Source organism: Lolium rigidum, chromosome 5 (assembly GCF_022539505.1).
Source record: "Lolium rigidum isolate FL_2022 chromosome 5, APGP_CSIRO_Lrig_0.1, whole genome shotgun sequence".
In the NCBI taxonomy this organism is placed as follows: Eukaryota; Viridiplantae; Streptophyta; class Magnoliopsida; order Poales; family Poaceae; genus Lolium; species Lolium rigidum.
Window position 1 is genome coordinate 167,828,186 of NC_061512.1, and position 13,137 is coordinate 167,841,322.

Sequence of the window (13,137 nt, forward strand, 5' to 3'; positions counted from 1 at the left end):
AGGGCTATAGATCTAAATTGATGTGACATAGCTATCCTTTGATGCCAACTTAATTATCCTATGTTTCGGAGCATCACCATTGTTGTTGCTGATAGTATCATCGTGTTGTACCTTCAATCCCTTCTTGGTTCTGTCAAGATGTGCTAGGACCGCTTCATGCTTTGACGATGATGTTGCACTGCAAACATGGCCTACTAGCTCATTCCATCGACCTCCTCTCTGCTTCTTCATACGGTGAGCTTTTGTGCCACCAAAGACAATACAGGGCCACCGTGATGCAAGTCCAAACAAAGTAACATGTACATATTTCTCCTTACACCACTTCATCCATTGTACAATTAAACATACATATTTGTTGATATCTTGAGTCACTTGTAATATTTAACTTCTTTTAATGATAGTGTCATTGTATGATCTCATCAACCCCTTATTGGTGCTTTGGTGATGCGCTAGACCACTACATGCTCGTGATGATGTTGCACCGCAAAGATGACCCGCTAGCTCATGCCATCAACCTCATCTTTGCTTCATCATAATGTGGGCTTATGTTCCACCACGGAAAATATGGGGTCACTAATGATGCGTCAAACTCTAGATAAAGTAACACATACATATTACAACTTGCATAACTACATCCATTGTACAATTAAAAAACATATTTGTCCATATCTTGCGTCACTTATAATGTTTGACTTTTTTACGGTCTTATGTCCATTCATGCTAACAACCTATGTGAGACTTTAATTATGTTTACCATAGCATTTCTAATAGTCGTACAATTTTTTTTTGTTTCTTATCGCATAGAGGGAAATAATCTGATATCCACATAACTATGTATTTATTCATCGAACACTTTCAACCAACTAAAGATGATGCCCTCGCATTTGCGAGAGCCTCCTTGCTAGTATACATGATGAAGAACAACTATGTTGGTTAGATGTTGAAATCGAACATATGTAAGCCGAGCTTAATATATAGATGCATCAAATCCTAAAAACAAATTCAGACATGACGGTGTACTTAAAATAGACTAGACGGTAATGGTAACTTCATCGAACTTAACTATTTTGGATTTCAATTGGGCCCCGCGCGCGACTCTATGATAACTCGCCACGTGGCATGCAAAATTCTAAACTTGTCATCCCGTGCATTGGTTTGCTCCATCCGACGGTGCACATAATCTAACGTGCGCTCGATGGAAAACCCGATCACATTTTACAACTCACGAGTATACTCTCGGGTCTCAACTATGCGACATGCGGTGTGTATGTAGTATTGTGTTGGTTATTGTTGTACGCGGTGTCTCTCGTTAAACAAACCATGACTGGAAACATTTTTATTGTACTTGTATAATATTCCGGTATTCCCCCATGAAATTTATTCAGAGGAAAAGGAGCATCAACACTGATTTATGTCCCATTCAGATATCTTCTAGAAAAATAAAGGAAGTCTTTTTGTCCTGCATATTTCGACATCATTTCTGGTGCCGTTCCTTTTCTTCACCAACCCAGTAAGGTGCAAGTACAAGATGGGATGTCGCCACTGGAGAGCAGCGGAAGAGAGCTCCGCGGGGACGGCCTTCCTCCTCTCTCTCATCACCCCTTCCAAGGTATCTCGTTACCTCTGTTTCTTGGTTCGATCCAGTAATTTTGGTTGATTCATAGCGCCGGGTGGGATCTCATCCATCTGTATCCCTGTTCATTGAGACGTTTCTTGGCCCTAGAAAGTCTGAAAATAACTCTTTCTAGTTTGGATGGAGTTAAATCGAGTTCCTTTTTGTTCGTTTCTCTAATGCGTGGTCAAATTTGGTGGATGAATAGGGTCGCTGATGGATTATCAGTAGAATTAGGTGAACTAAAAAGGGGGAAATCAATGTAAATCCAAGCAATAGTGGTTATGTGTTATAGGTAGATGCTGAATTTGTATATGGTGTTGTGGTATTTATGCCAGCGATAGCATATTGGTGTTCATGTTTTTAGTTCTATCTGTACTATAGAAACGATTAGTCACAAATTGGTGGCTGTTAACCACCTGAATTCAATGAGATATGAGCATGAGCGGTCTTTTCTTTTCCTTCTAGAAATTAGTCACAGGTTAATAAGTTAATGAGTTAATTTCGCTGGTGTGAACATCCTGATGTTAATTTTCTTTTCTTACTGGAACAGGCTGCCAAGGATAGTTCCATCTGACTCAGAGAAGTGTGTTAAAAGTGAATTCTTCTCAGGGTTGAGACTAATTTATTAAATTATTAAGTTAATGAGTTAAGACTCTCGAAAAGAAAAACTTATTAACTTATATAAGTCATTTGATTCTATGGCTGCAATCCAAAAGCTCTATGAGGTCTGCAAAGTATCATTATCTGAAAAAGGGCCATCATCTCTTGAAGCTGTCGAAAATGTTCGTGATGTATTAGGTAAGAAATACATATTGTATTTTTTCTAAAAGGGGGAACCCTTAGTCTCTGCATCAGTCGATGCATAGATGTGTTTCTGTGCTGCTTTGAGAAAAAACACAAACTACATATGCTAAATTCATTACATTAAATAGATTATATTATTCTATGCTATCCTGAATAAATAAATAAAAACTCAGACATAATGCAGCTGTGACCTGTGAGCAGACAAGGTTGTGATATTGCACCTATTTCACTTTTTCTTATGCTGCTGTAAGGTGTACTCTCATTGAAAGTAGCTTAAAAGTCCACCTCACTTATGAATGTTTTAGTCATCCACTTTATATTTTTAAATCCCCTGTTATGTTCTCTTATTCAGACACTTAACCTCACTTGTGTGAGTCATGTCGATCAACACATAATTATGGACATAGTTAGCTGTAGGTTTTTGATGAACTTTAACTTACACCTGTATTTATAGCGTTCATTGGTTCAAAACTTGCTGACAGATATGATCACACCTTCTGATGTTGGACTTGAGTCTGAAGCACAAGCTGTTCGTGTTTGGAGAAGACCAGCGTTGAATAGAAAAACTGTATTCCCTTCGAGCCCAGCAATCAGATATCGTCATATATATGAGTGCAAAAGCTTTTCCGTAAGCCCCATCAACTACTTACCCACTGTGATGCTAATTTTTATATCTCAAGCACTTGTATGTCTTCTTGTCCTCCTTTGTATCTTTCTTATGACAGATTTTGAGGTTTCCCAATGTACTTTCACATTGTCCCTGCAGATTGGAATATTTTGCATGCCAGCATCATCTATCATTCCACTGCACAACCATCCAGGCATGACTGTGCTCAGCAAACTTCTGTATGGTAAAGTGCATGTCAAATCATATGATTGGATTGATATAGATGATTCTCGTAACTTATCAAAAGGTAGGTTTTATCTTGATCATAAATTTACCTTTTCTCCTTACTTGTATTATATGCATAATAGTTTTGAGTTGAGACTGTACAATATTATAAGAGTATATACTACTTCAACGTTTTGACACATCAGATATAGCCCAGATACATGAAAGGCCCTGGGATGATTCTTATTGTTTATTTCCTCATTGCTAATATTCTTGGAGTTTATATCTGGACCCCCCTCTAATATAACGACACTATATGATTTAGTTGCAAGCAATTCTCCTAAAATGTAATTTGTTTTGGGTACAGCATTTGTCTATCTTGGGTGTAGTTGTAGATTGAGAATTCATACATGACAACTCTGGGTTTAACTTATTTTGTATTGAGATGTAATAACCAGAAAAAATGTGATAGTGTTATAATTTGATGTAGTAACAAGCAAACTTGCCATATTGCTTTTGCTTCCAACTCCCCAGCCTAGGACCCTTAATTTTTTTTTTCAGATGTAGATCGTGGATATAACTGATTTCAAACTTATTTGGTGCTTTCAGTCAGACCAGCCAAGGTTGTAAGAGATGGTGAAATATCTGCACCTTGTGGGGCAATGGTCCTCGGGAATATCCATGCCATGAAAGCCATCACTCCATGTGCTATCTTGGACATCTTGTCTCCTCCTTACTCATCCGAGGATGGAAGGCATTGCTCCTACTTCAGGAGATTACCAAAATCAGACCCATCAGGTCATTGCTATAACCTCCGTTCGATGAAGAACAACCACAATTCACTGATCGTGTTGTGACTTCAGGATCTTAATTATTTACACGTTTGCTATTGTCTCTTCAGGCATTTTATTGGACCGGACAAGGGAATCTGAATTCGTCTGGTTAGAAGAATACCAGCCCTCTGACAACTTCGTTATTAGGAGAGATCTTTACACAGGACCAACTTTGAACTTCTGATCTCACGCTCCGACCCCATGATCAGCGCTATGCTAATGCTTGCCTTAACATTCTTCAGTTACCAGGAAGAACATAGATATGTGTATTGCAAAGTATTACACTATTACTTGACTTGTGTTTTCTCTGCATCTTTATTTATACACATGACCACTATTTGTGAATGTGATCTGATGTATCTATTGTAAGATAATTATAATGTATGTTTCTTTTGAGAAATTATATTGTATGTTTCGTAGTGTATACCAAGTGATTTTCAGCCTTCCTCTCTATGAACCTCATGCGCATCATATTACTTGAGTTACTTTTTGGTGTCTTGACCTGCTAACCACACTATGTGACCTGGTACTAGCTTGTCCAAACCTTATCAATGACTCTTTTCTATAAAAAAAAATCTGAAAACAGACACACATACATCATTTGCCAGATTCTAAACTCGAGACCTCTTGCTCTGGTACTAGCCTGAATTGATGCACTAGGTAGTTCACCCAAAAATCTGAACTAATGGAGAAGGACTGACAATATATTTCAGCACATATAACCACAGTAATCTATACTGTTCATGTGCTAATGAAATTGTCTTGGTACGTCAGGCTATATATAATATATGCTTCACTATTTGTAGGGAAATGGTTATCTAGAGAGTATGTAGTCCGGTCTTCTATATTCCTCGTATATCACTTTTAATGTGTGTCGTTTACTTCAATATATCACTTTGAATATACTCTATTAATAATACTAGATATTCCCAAGTGATTGTTATGAAAGCTTAAGTCTATAAATATTTTACGTAATTTGCATATATACTCCATTTTATGTACATAATAATTATATATTTTAAAAAAATCGTTATGATGTTATTTTTGTTCATACTTCTTGCAACAGGGTATATGAGAATAATTATCGAAGTATACTCTGGTTCGGTTCAGTGGTATTTGAAAAGTGATCCTACATACTCAAATTAGGATAATATAATAAGTGCCCATAAATGTATCACATGAGTATTTCTGTATTTGGATGATTATATGGGACACATGTTGTTTGTCACCATGCGCTCATGATGCTACAAACTATACGAAGAGCACAACCATCTCACACGTTAAATTCATAGTCTCTAGTTTATGCCTTTTTTTGTTGAAGAATAAGATCGTAATAATAAAATCACAAATATCCACCGGAAAAGCAGTAGCACCAACAAGAATGAGCGGTCTTGAACCCGCTAATAACCAATTGCAATAATACTTGGCTAAAGGTCATATAAACAAATAGCTAAGTGTGGCGAGAAGCATGTCACTTAAGATGTTAATGCCAAATTGTTTCTTCCTAACTAAAATGGGGCCAAACTAGCCGTGTTGCCATTTCAATTCTATTTAACTAAATTTTCTTTTGCTTGAAATAACCCTAGATAAAGATATAACCAAATCATCATGGTACATAATGGTGTGTACGTGCCACTTTTAAATATCCTACTTCGACAACAAGAATTTGTTGAGATTAGTGCCCATTGTATAGAACCCACGGAAAAACCCCGATTTATGTGTATGACATACAAATACCACCTTAAGTTGAACATGCTGCATTAGTGCTAAAACTCAAGGAAAACCTCATTCTTGAGCTTACAAGCCTCGTTTATACAGTACTTTATAGACAACCCACGGAGAAAACATTGTCTTACAAAAAACCAGTTTGCTGCCAGATAAAATGTGTGTTGCATAGGACTATACTAAAACTGCCGTTTAATAACGGGTTACTATACTAAATCTCGACTAATCTACTTCCCTCTGTCGACAACGAAATCGGACGAGCACGTTTGCTCCCCTCCCGGCGTCGGAGCATCTACAGCCCTCCGGCGACTTACCCTCGCCTCGCCATGGCGCCGCGGGGCCACCACCTGACGGAGGTGGCCCTCCTCGCGTCCGCCTCGGGGTGTCTCGCGGCCGCGGGCGCCGGCGAGCGGGAGGGGTGGCTGGACGACCCCGCGGTGGTCGCCTCGCTCGGGCCCCGCGCCCGCGACCTCGCCGTGGCCAGCGCCGCGCGGTCCGTGCTGGCGATAGTCCCGATCGCTGGCGCCGGTGGCGGCGGGATCACGGTGAAGCCCGCCCTGGGGCCCGACGAGGGCCGGATCTCCGCCGTGGAGTGGGTCCCGCTCGACGTGGGGGCTGCCGAAGGGGAGGAGGGAGTGGCCCTCGCGGTTGGCACCGATGCTGGGTGGATCCTCTTCTACACGCTCGCCGGCGATCTCCTGCATAAGCAGGTTACCGATAGAAGCCCCTCTCTTTTCACAATGTACTAATTCCTCGCAGAAAAATTTAGTTTAATGTGGGTTTCAACAGTTGCTGGAACAAGGGCAGTCTGCAACCTCTAGGGTTTCCCTACCTATCATGTAGTTAACGGTGATCTTACTAGGATAGGAGAAATTGCAGAAATTTGGGGCTTTAGCATGTTCATTGTGGCAACTGGCTAGGTAGGTGGTATTGACCTGCAAAGATAGCACTTTTACCCGAAATCTTTAGATTTGTGCATAATTGTTTCATCCAGCCATCAGGCAAGGCAACACTGTTTGATAATGTTAAAGTGTACATGGACTCATGGAGGCAGTTCATCAGCTATTATTGAAGTGATAATAAGCTAAAAAGAGAAGAAAAAATACCCTAAACAAAATACCATAGCTTCTAGTTGTTTCGGTAACAGTCTTAGTGTTAGAAGCCTAGTCCGATATGGTTAGTAGCATGCATTTCACTATATCTTATTTCTCGCACTCTTTCTGTTTCTAATATATCTGTACATTGATGAGAGAGAATCAATAATGGGGTTATTGTACTTTATCCCCATATTTAATTGATTTGGAATTTTTTGATTGGTTGTGATATGTTGTTTAAGCTTATCTTATTTATTTTTTTCTTAGATTTAGTGTTCCCTTTGTCTATGCGCATGGGGGCTCTGGACACATACAGTTATTTTAGGAGACAGGTCATGCATTGCGCCGCAAGACAGTCTTTGTAATTACAGTTTGTTCTGTTAGGAGCACGTGGATGTATTACAGAGTTACATCGCTGGTTCTTAAAACTATGAGTCTGCCTCCATTTGTTGTTCTTTCTTTATATCTCAGCTAACAGTGTGATCCTTGTATTTCCGTATTTCAGAGTATATATCCTGCAAAGATACTGAAGCTTAACTTCAGTGAGAGGAAGGAAAATGCTTGGGAAGATTCGGGTTCAGATGAGCTTTCCGTGATTTTTCCTGGTGTTATTGCGCGTTGCGATGGTGCTGATCTTCAGGTTTCTACAAGTCTTACACCATTTTGCTTTTACGCTTGAGATATCATAATTTGATGGATATGCTAATTTTTTGGAGAATAACTTCCTCATCAACTTGGGAAACCTTGTGAATGCACATCGGAACTACTAAGAAGTATTCTTCTTATTTTGAACTGTATACCCTGAACTTTCATGTGTTTCCAAATGGATTTTGTCCAGTTTTCTGTTGTCGAGATGTATGCAGCACTATGTTCAACCTTGGTTCTCAATTCTGACATTATTCCTGCATGCTCATGTTAGCTAAAACACCACTATTATTTGGCTCCAGCTTAAATGATCATAGAAAAGTAATGCTTGATGCAAAACTTGGAAAGTAGATAGCTATCCCTGCAAACCTACATATTGTTCTTAAGAACTTATCACGTGAGAACTGATCTTTAATCAAGAAAGTGGGAACTCATGAGTCGTAATCTCAGCCATTGAGTTGAATCAGGATGGTTCAAATCAGCCATTAAAAGTTGCTAGCCCCCAAAAGGTGCTCTGCTCCACCGCAATTCCAGAAGACCTCTATGAGGGACTGTACGTTTCCTAGTATCTGCTCCACTGGAACAAATGTAAAGAAGTACCTTGTGTGATACATATCTATGTTGCTGTCATAAAAAGTGATATCAATGTTTTTGTACTAAACTAATTTGCTGATCTGGTAGCAGTATATTGCATCCAATAGTGCATACTTCACGCACACAATATTTCAATGCTCGAAAGCTACCTTTATAACTATAATTATTTTTCGTTATGTTCAATAATATTTATTTGTTACTTGCAGATCATGCTTCAAAAATCATTTCAAGAGGTGAAACCACGCATGTGGAAAGATAAGTTTGAACAAGAAGATGCCGATGACGAGAGTTCTTTTGAAAGGATGCCTCTTCAGATTTGGAATGTGAGCAAGTTTGGTTCTTCTGCCGATGCTGCAATTGTTGGGCTAATGCCACCTCCCCTGTTAGAACTTCAGGTGACTTGCCTTCTCAATTTCATTTTACTGCCATAGTGCTGCTAACAGCGTGCTACATGTCAGAAATTGTTTTTATGGATTCCAGTTTTCTGCCAGTTTTTTTTTTTTGCAAATGCTATACAGATTCAGTTTATTTTATTCGTAATACTCTGTTTCATGTAAAAAATTACCTTTACTGGAAGTATCCTGAAGTTACTATCGTATTGAATTCAGCTGCTTTTATATTATTGCTGGGCAGTCGAGTCAGCGCCACTACTGTGCCATTACAGTTGGAGAGGATGCTGTCGTTTCAGCATATAGGTGAGTCCTGTTACGCATTGGTTTGGCAATTTTTTATTAGGGTGATAATTCTACTAGCTCTTTAGCCTGTAGACATGCAGTATTTCCTTCCACTGCGAGATTTACAGTTTTGTTTTGCCATGCTATATTGCCATTAGGTCTGTCTTGCATCAAAATTAGTAAATTACAAGTTATTCGATCTAAAATTTCTCAAACTGTAGTTCGTAAAACTGGACCAGACTAATGGTTTGATCTGTAAAAGTGGGACTTGAGCCTTGCCTATTATTGTTTGCTCAAAGACCCATCGGAGAAGAAATCAATGAGGAAATTTATTTTAAGTTGCTGAACTCAGGAATCTAAACATCTTACGCTGGCCCTGCGCGTGCCCAAGAGCCCCAAACCAAATGTATGATCAAGAAGGCCAAGCAACTTCCACCCATAGAGGTTCTAAGCCACCAGTATCTCATGATCGCAGTTCACCCCAGTCAAAAAAAGTAAGCGACAAAAGCAATACTTGACCAAGTCCCACATATATGAATCTTCTGATCCTCACTAACCCATCACACCTCCTGGAACTGAGCCTGTACATGAAATTTAACATAATACATACAACTTCACTTACTGAGCATCCCCTTCTCAATATACTCATATCCCAACGTGGAAATTAGGGAACAGCCACGTTATCCTGCACCAACTGGGCTAGAGTTGCATCATCATTTCTAAGAGCAGCACCGCGTTATGTATTAACCTGCTAAGTGTGTATATAAAATGGTTTCAATAATTTTAATGTTCAAGATTAGAACTTCGATCTGACCAGTGATTGGTAGTGGTTGTTTAAGTATGATGCATTTTCTAATTAATATTATATTAAGGTAGGAATTAGGGTGCAAACTTTGGCCCAAATGATCAGATTTCAATCGTAGCAATTGATTTAAATAATGTCCATCAATGCATCTGCTCGGGATCCTAACAGCGGAATACTAAAATATTTTTGTTTTACTTGTTTTTGCCCTTCCATAATATCATGGTGGTTCCATATAGGTTATCAGAAGACAGAGGCAGGTCATTAGTTGGAGCAATTTTGTCAAGAGGTGTAGCTGCAACATTTTCGACAATATCATCTTTGTCCAAAATTCTGTGGCGGAGTGAACCATCACCAACGAAGAAGCCACGGCCAAAGCCTCAATCCTTTGCAAAAAGTAATGGAATAATAATAAGTTTCATTTAACTTCGAAATTATTGAGTTTTTGTTCCTCATGATTACATATTCTGCAGCATCACCTCTAACATGCTTGAAAGATTCACCAAGGAAGGGGGAACGGCTTACACTCTCCCCAAGTGGTACATTGGCTGCAATAACTGATTCTCTTGGACGGATTCTACTGCTAGACACTCGTGCCCTTGTTGCTGTGAGGTTATGGAAGGTAAAATGCTTGAGTTACAACTTAATTTTCTATAAAAAAAGCAGTAGAAGTTAACTTACAAAAAGACAGATTTAGGCGTAAAGAAAATGTCTATGTGGTTCCTATTGGTTGTTGGTTTGGTCTCCAACTCTCCATTGGCTCCTTTTACCCCTTCTTCGGGCTCAGGCAAAAACAAAATAACCATAAACAACATCAACACCCTTCCTATCCTTATAGCTGCCCTTGACCACCTCAAATGAATAGGAGGCAAGGCTAGTTTAGTCAATTCACAGTGCACTAACACTGAAAGGGGATGATAACGGGTCCAAGTGGATATTCCATTATTTGCAGAGAAAATAAAGTATAAGCTTGACTGGATACTATCTGACTAATCTCTACATCTGTTGCATTGCACTGCAAATGAATAATCCAGGTCCCTCGCTTCCTGGAAGTATAGTAGTACAATATGGTGCCTTCACATAACTGGACAGTGATAATACATCAAATAAGTCAGTTTGCAACTACTTTGGATTGTTTTTGTCTTCTGACATATTTTATGGATCAACGTTTCAGGGCTACCGTGATGCTTCTTGTCTTTTTGTGGAGATGCTCCTGAACAAAGACAAGGCATCATCGAGCTCAACACACTTGGAATATACAAAGAGTGACTATTGCCTGTGCCTAGCAATCCATGCCCCAAGAAAAGGCATAATTGAGGTAATATGTTGCTTGGTATCCTCAGGGTTTCTTGACCATCTTACAATTTGTAAATTTCAGATGCAAATTTTCACATTCCAGAGATGTCCTAGTTTTCCATTTAGAAGAAAAATCGTGAAATTGATAGCTGTCTTACAAAAAAAAGTGATGAATGTGCTTTTAATTTCTGTCTGTGATTTTGTGTTTTTCCGATATGTCAGGTTTGGCAGATGCGCACTGGGCCACGTATCCTAGCCATCCCATGCCCCAAGGGAAGCAGAATTTTGCAGCCGTCGACGAGATTCTCCTCATCGGTGTTCTCATCGTATACCCCGTTGGAGGTTTACTTGTTCAATGGAGACTCTGGGCAGTTGTCTGTTTTGAATAGGCATATTGGATAGGAATTTCTCAGTTGTTTTCTTGTTGTACATTATTAAATGATCTCCGGCGATGTACAGTGTTTATTTTATTTTGTGGATGGCCAGGTGATTATGGTTCTGCTGGTGAAGTTATAAATGGAAGCAGGTTTTGTCTGATTTGATCCAGTGAATAAATAAAGTTGGTTGTGTGATTCTACTGAAGCTTTGCATCGAGAACACATCAATAATATTTGTTGCAGGTATTTCTGGTTACTCTTCTTCCAGCATATTTTTTGTGGACTGAATTGTTGAACTCAAATTGGATAGACGGCCAAATGGAAACAAACAGATCTGGTATGAATCTATGAAAAGTTATTTAGCCTAGATTTTTCTGAATTCTTCCAATTCAGACGCATGGCAAGTTTTTTTTTATTTGGGGTTAATTTCATTGCATTACTAACTTTCTGAATTCTTCCAATTCAGACGCATGGCAAGTTTCTTTTATTTGGGAATCTATGAAAAATTAGGAGATTTGTCGCTCCTTCCAACCTTCCCTTCGAACTGACATTAGACTATTTTTGGTCCAAGCCAAGCTTAACATCTCTATTATCGACCTAGTTGGTGCGTTCGTCGCCAACTTCTAAGTTAAATCAATAATGGTGTCCGTAGTGATGTCACTTTTCACGCCTCATTGACTTAATCCATCTCGATAACTTATCTCTTGTCTGCTGATATGATAAGACATCTGAGTGATACAAGGCCTGCAACTTCAATTATTAGGGCTAATAAAATGATAGCGGTTGCAAAAGAAGATTTCAATCTTCAGCTATGCAACACTTGTCAGCAAGACACAAAGAGCATCACTTTCGGAACGCACGGTTTCTTCAGAAGAATCAAGGAAGCATTGAAGTGGAGAAGATCAAGTGAGATGCTTGAGATATCCTCTTAAGATGCCATATGCGCATTAGGTTATAAGCAACCATTTTTCATTGGGGCAGCTTACTATCATGTTTATTTATGTGAAAGATAGAAAAGTGGGAAGCTTGACTTGTGACTATGGATGGTAATGGAAGGCAACGCTGGAATTGTGATATGTAAAAAAGCTTGACTTGTGACTTGTATCTTTTTGTTGTTGTTGTACTCCTACTTGCCATTACTATAAACTGATGAGTAGTGGCTCATCAAGCCAGATTTTGTAGATAACAAAGAGGTCACGAGTCACGAGGCCCGATCCTGTCGATAGTCACAAACTGGTTAGTACTGACTCGCCACGTAGGGTTTGTAGATGCAAATTTTGCAAGTGGCCGCTGTTTATCTCTTCTCGATCACATCATCTACTGTAGATGCTAATGAATCACATATTGGCAGTAGGTGAGCTGAATTATCCTCAAATCTAGAGATTCGGGCGGCACTTTCTGCTTCTTGGCTGAAGTGGGTGAATATGATATCTCTTGGTAGCAGTGTAACTTTTCATGCCTCGTTTGACTTGAACCAACCGGGACACCCGATAGCCTATATCTTGATATGATAAGCCATTATTTTTGCAGGGTGATATGATAAGCCATTAGATGCAACAACACCTATAACCTCAATTATTGGAGCAAATAGGAAAGTACTGAGCCGACAGCCGCTCACCTCAATTTGATAAGTTAAGTCAATTCTCCACCGACGCAACACCTTTCGACACATTTTCCAAAGGAAGAAGGACAAAGTGTACATCATGACCAGAGATGCTTGGGATATTCTCACATGCCACCATTATTGGATCATATGTGTGCACGCAAGAGTTTTCAGGCTTTGCTTCCAAAACCTCCACCACAATTTTACCAGTTTCCTTTCGAATATCAAAATTATGTTAACAAT

General features: G+C 39.3%; 2 protein-coding genes across 4 annotated transcripts; both read left to right on the plus strand.

The window, feature by feature from the left end:
- The first annotated feature begins 1,482 nt into the window (after positions 1 to 1,482).
- Positions 1,483 to 4,508, plus strand: LOC124654793 (plant cysteine oxidase 5-like). Of its 3 annotated transcripts, none has more exons than XM_047193782.1 (6): positions 1,483 to 1,609; positions 2,166 to 2,225; positions 2,332 to 2,413; positions 2,902 to 3,333; positions 3,861 to 4,049; positions 4,153 to 4,508. In XM_047193782.1, the coding sequence occupies exons 4-6, from the start codon at positions 2,904 to 2,906 to the stop codon at positions 4,266 to 4,268; spliced, it is 735 nt and encodes a 244-aa protein (XP_047049738.1). In that variant the 5' UTR covers positions 1,483 to 1,609; positions 2,166 to 2,225; positions 2,332 to 2,413; positions 2,902 to 2,903; the 3' UTR covers positions 4,269 to 4,508. The 3 variants fall into 3 exon arrangements, with proteins under 3 accessions (XP_047049738.1, XP_047049737.1, XP_047049739.1); XM_047193783.1 differs by having other exon boundaries at positions 1,486 to 1,609; positions 2,166 to 2,413; positions 2,902 to 3,047; positions 3,186 to 3,333; XM_047193781.1 differs by having other exon boundaries at positions 2,166 to 2,413.
- Positions 4,509 to 6,120: 1,612 nt separating this feature from the next.
- On the plus strand, positions 6,121 to 11,489 carry LOC124655210 (rab3 GTPase-activating protein non-catalytic subunit). Its single transcript, XM_047194142.1, has 8 exons — positions 6,121 to 6,519; positions 7,409 to 7,543; positions 8,349 to 8,537; positions 8,776 to 8,837; positions 9,858 to 10,015; positions 10,092 to 10,240; positions 10,793 to 10,936; positions 11,137 to 11,489. Exons 1-8 carry the CDS (start codon positions 6,136 to 6,138, stop codon positions 11,314 to 11,316), a joined length of 1,401 nt encoding a protein of 466 aa, XP_047050098.1. The 5' UTR covers positions 6,121 to 6,135; the 3' UTR covers positions 11,317 to 11,489.
- Positions 11,490 to 13,137: the final 1,648 nt, after the last annotated feature.

Excerpts from the sequence above, each read along its gene's own strand:
- LOC124654793 (XM_047193781.1), top strand. The coding sequence starts at position 2,314 with ATGGCTGCAATCCAAAAGCTCTATGAGGTCTGCAAAGTATCATTATCT. Across the intron at positions 3,334-3,860 it reads TTCTCGTAACTTATCAAAAG|TCAGACCAGCCAAGGTTGTA; the intron begins GTAGGTTTTATC and ends TGGTGCTTTCAG. Across the intron at positions 4,050-4,152 it reads ACCAAAATCAGACCCATCAG|GCATTTTATTGGACCGGACA; the intron begins GTCATTGCTATA and ends TTGTCTCTTCAG.
- LOC124655210 (XM_047194142.1), top strand. The coding sequence starts at position 6,136 with ATGGCGCCGCGGGGCCACCACCTGACGGAGGTGGCCCTCCTCGCGTCC. Across the intron at positions 6,520-7,408 it reads GCGATCTCCTGCATAAGCAG|AGTATATATCCTGCAAAGAT; the intron begins GTTACCGATAGA and ends TCCGTATTTCAG. Across the intron at positions 10,016-10,091 it reads GCCTCAATCCTTTGCAAAAA|CATCACCTCTAACATGCTTG; the intron begins GTAATGGAATAA and ends CATATTCTGCAG.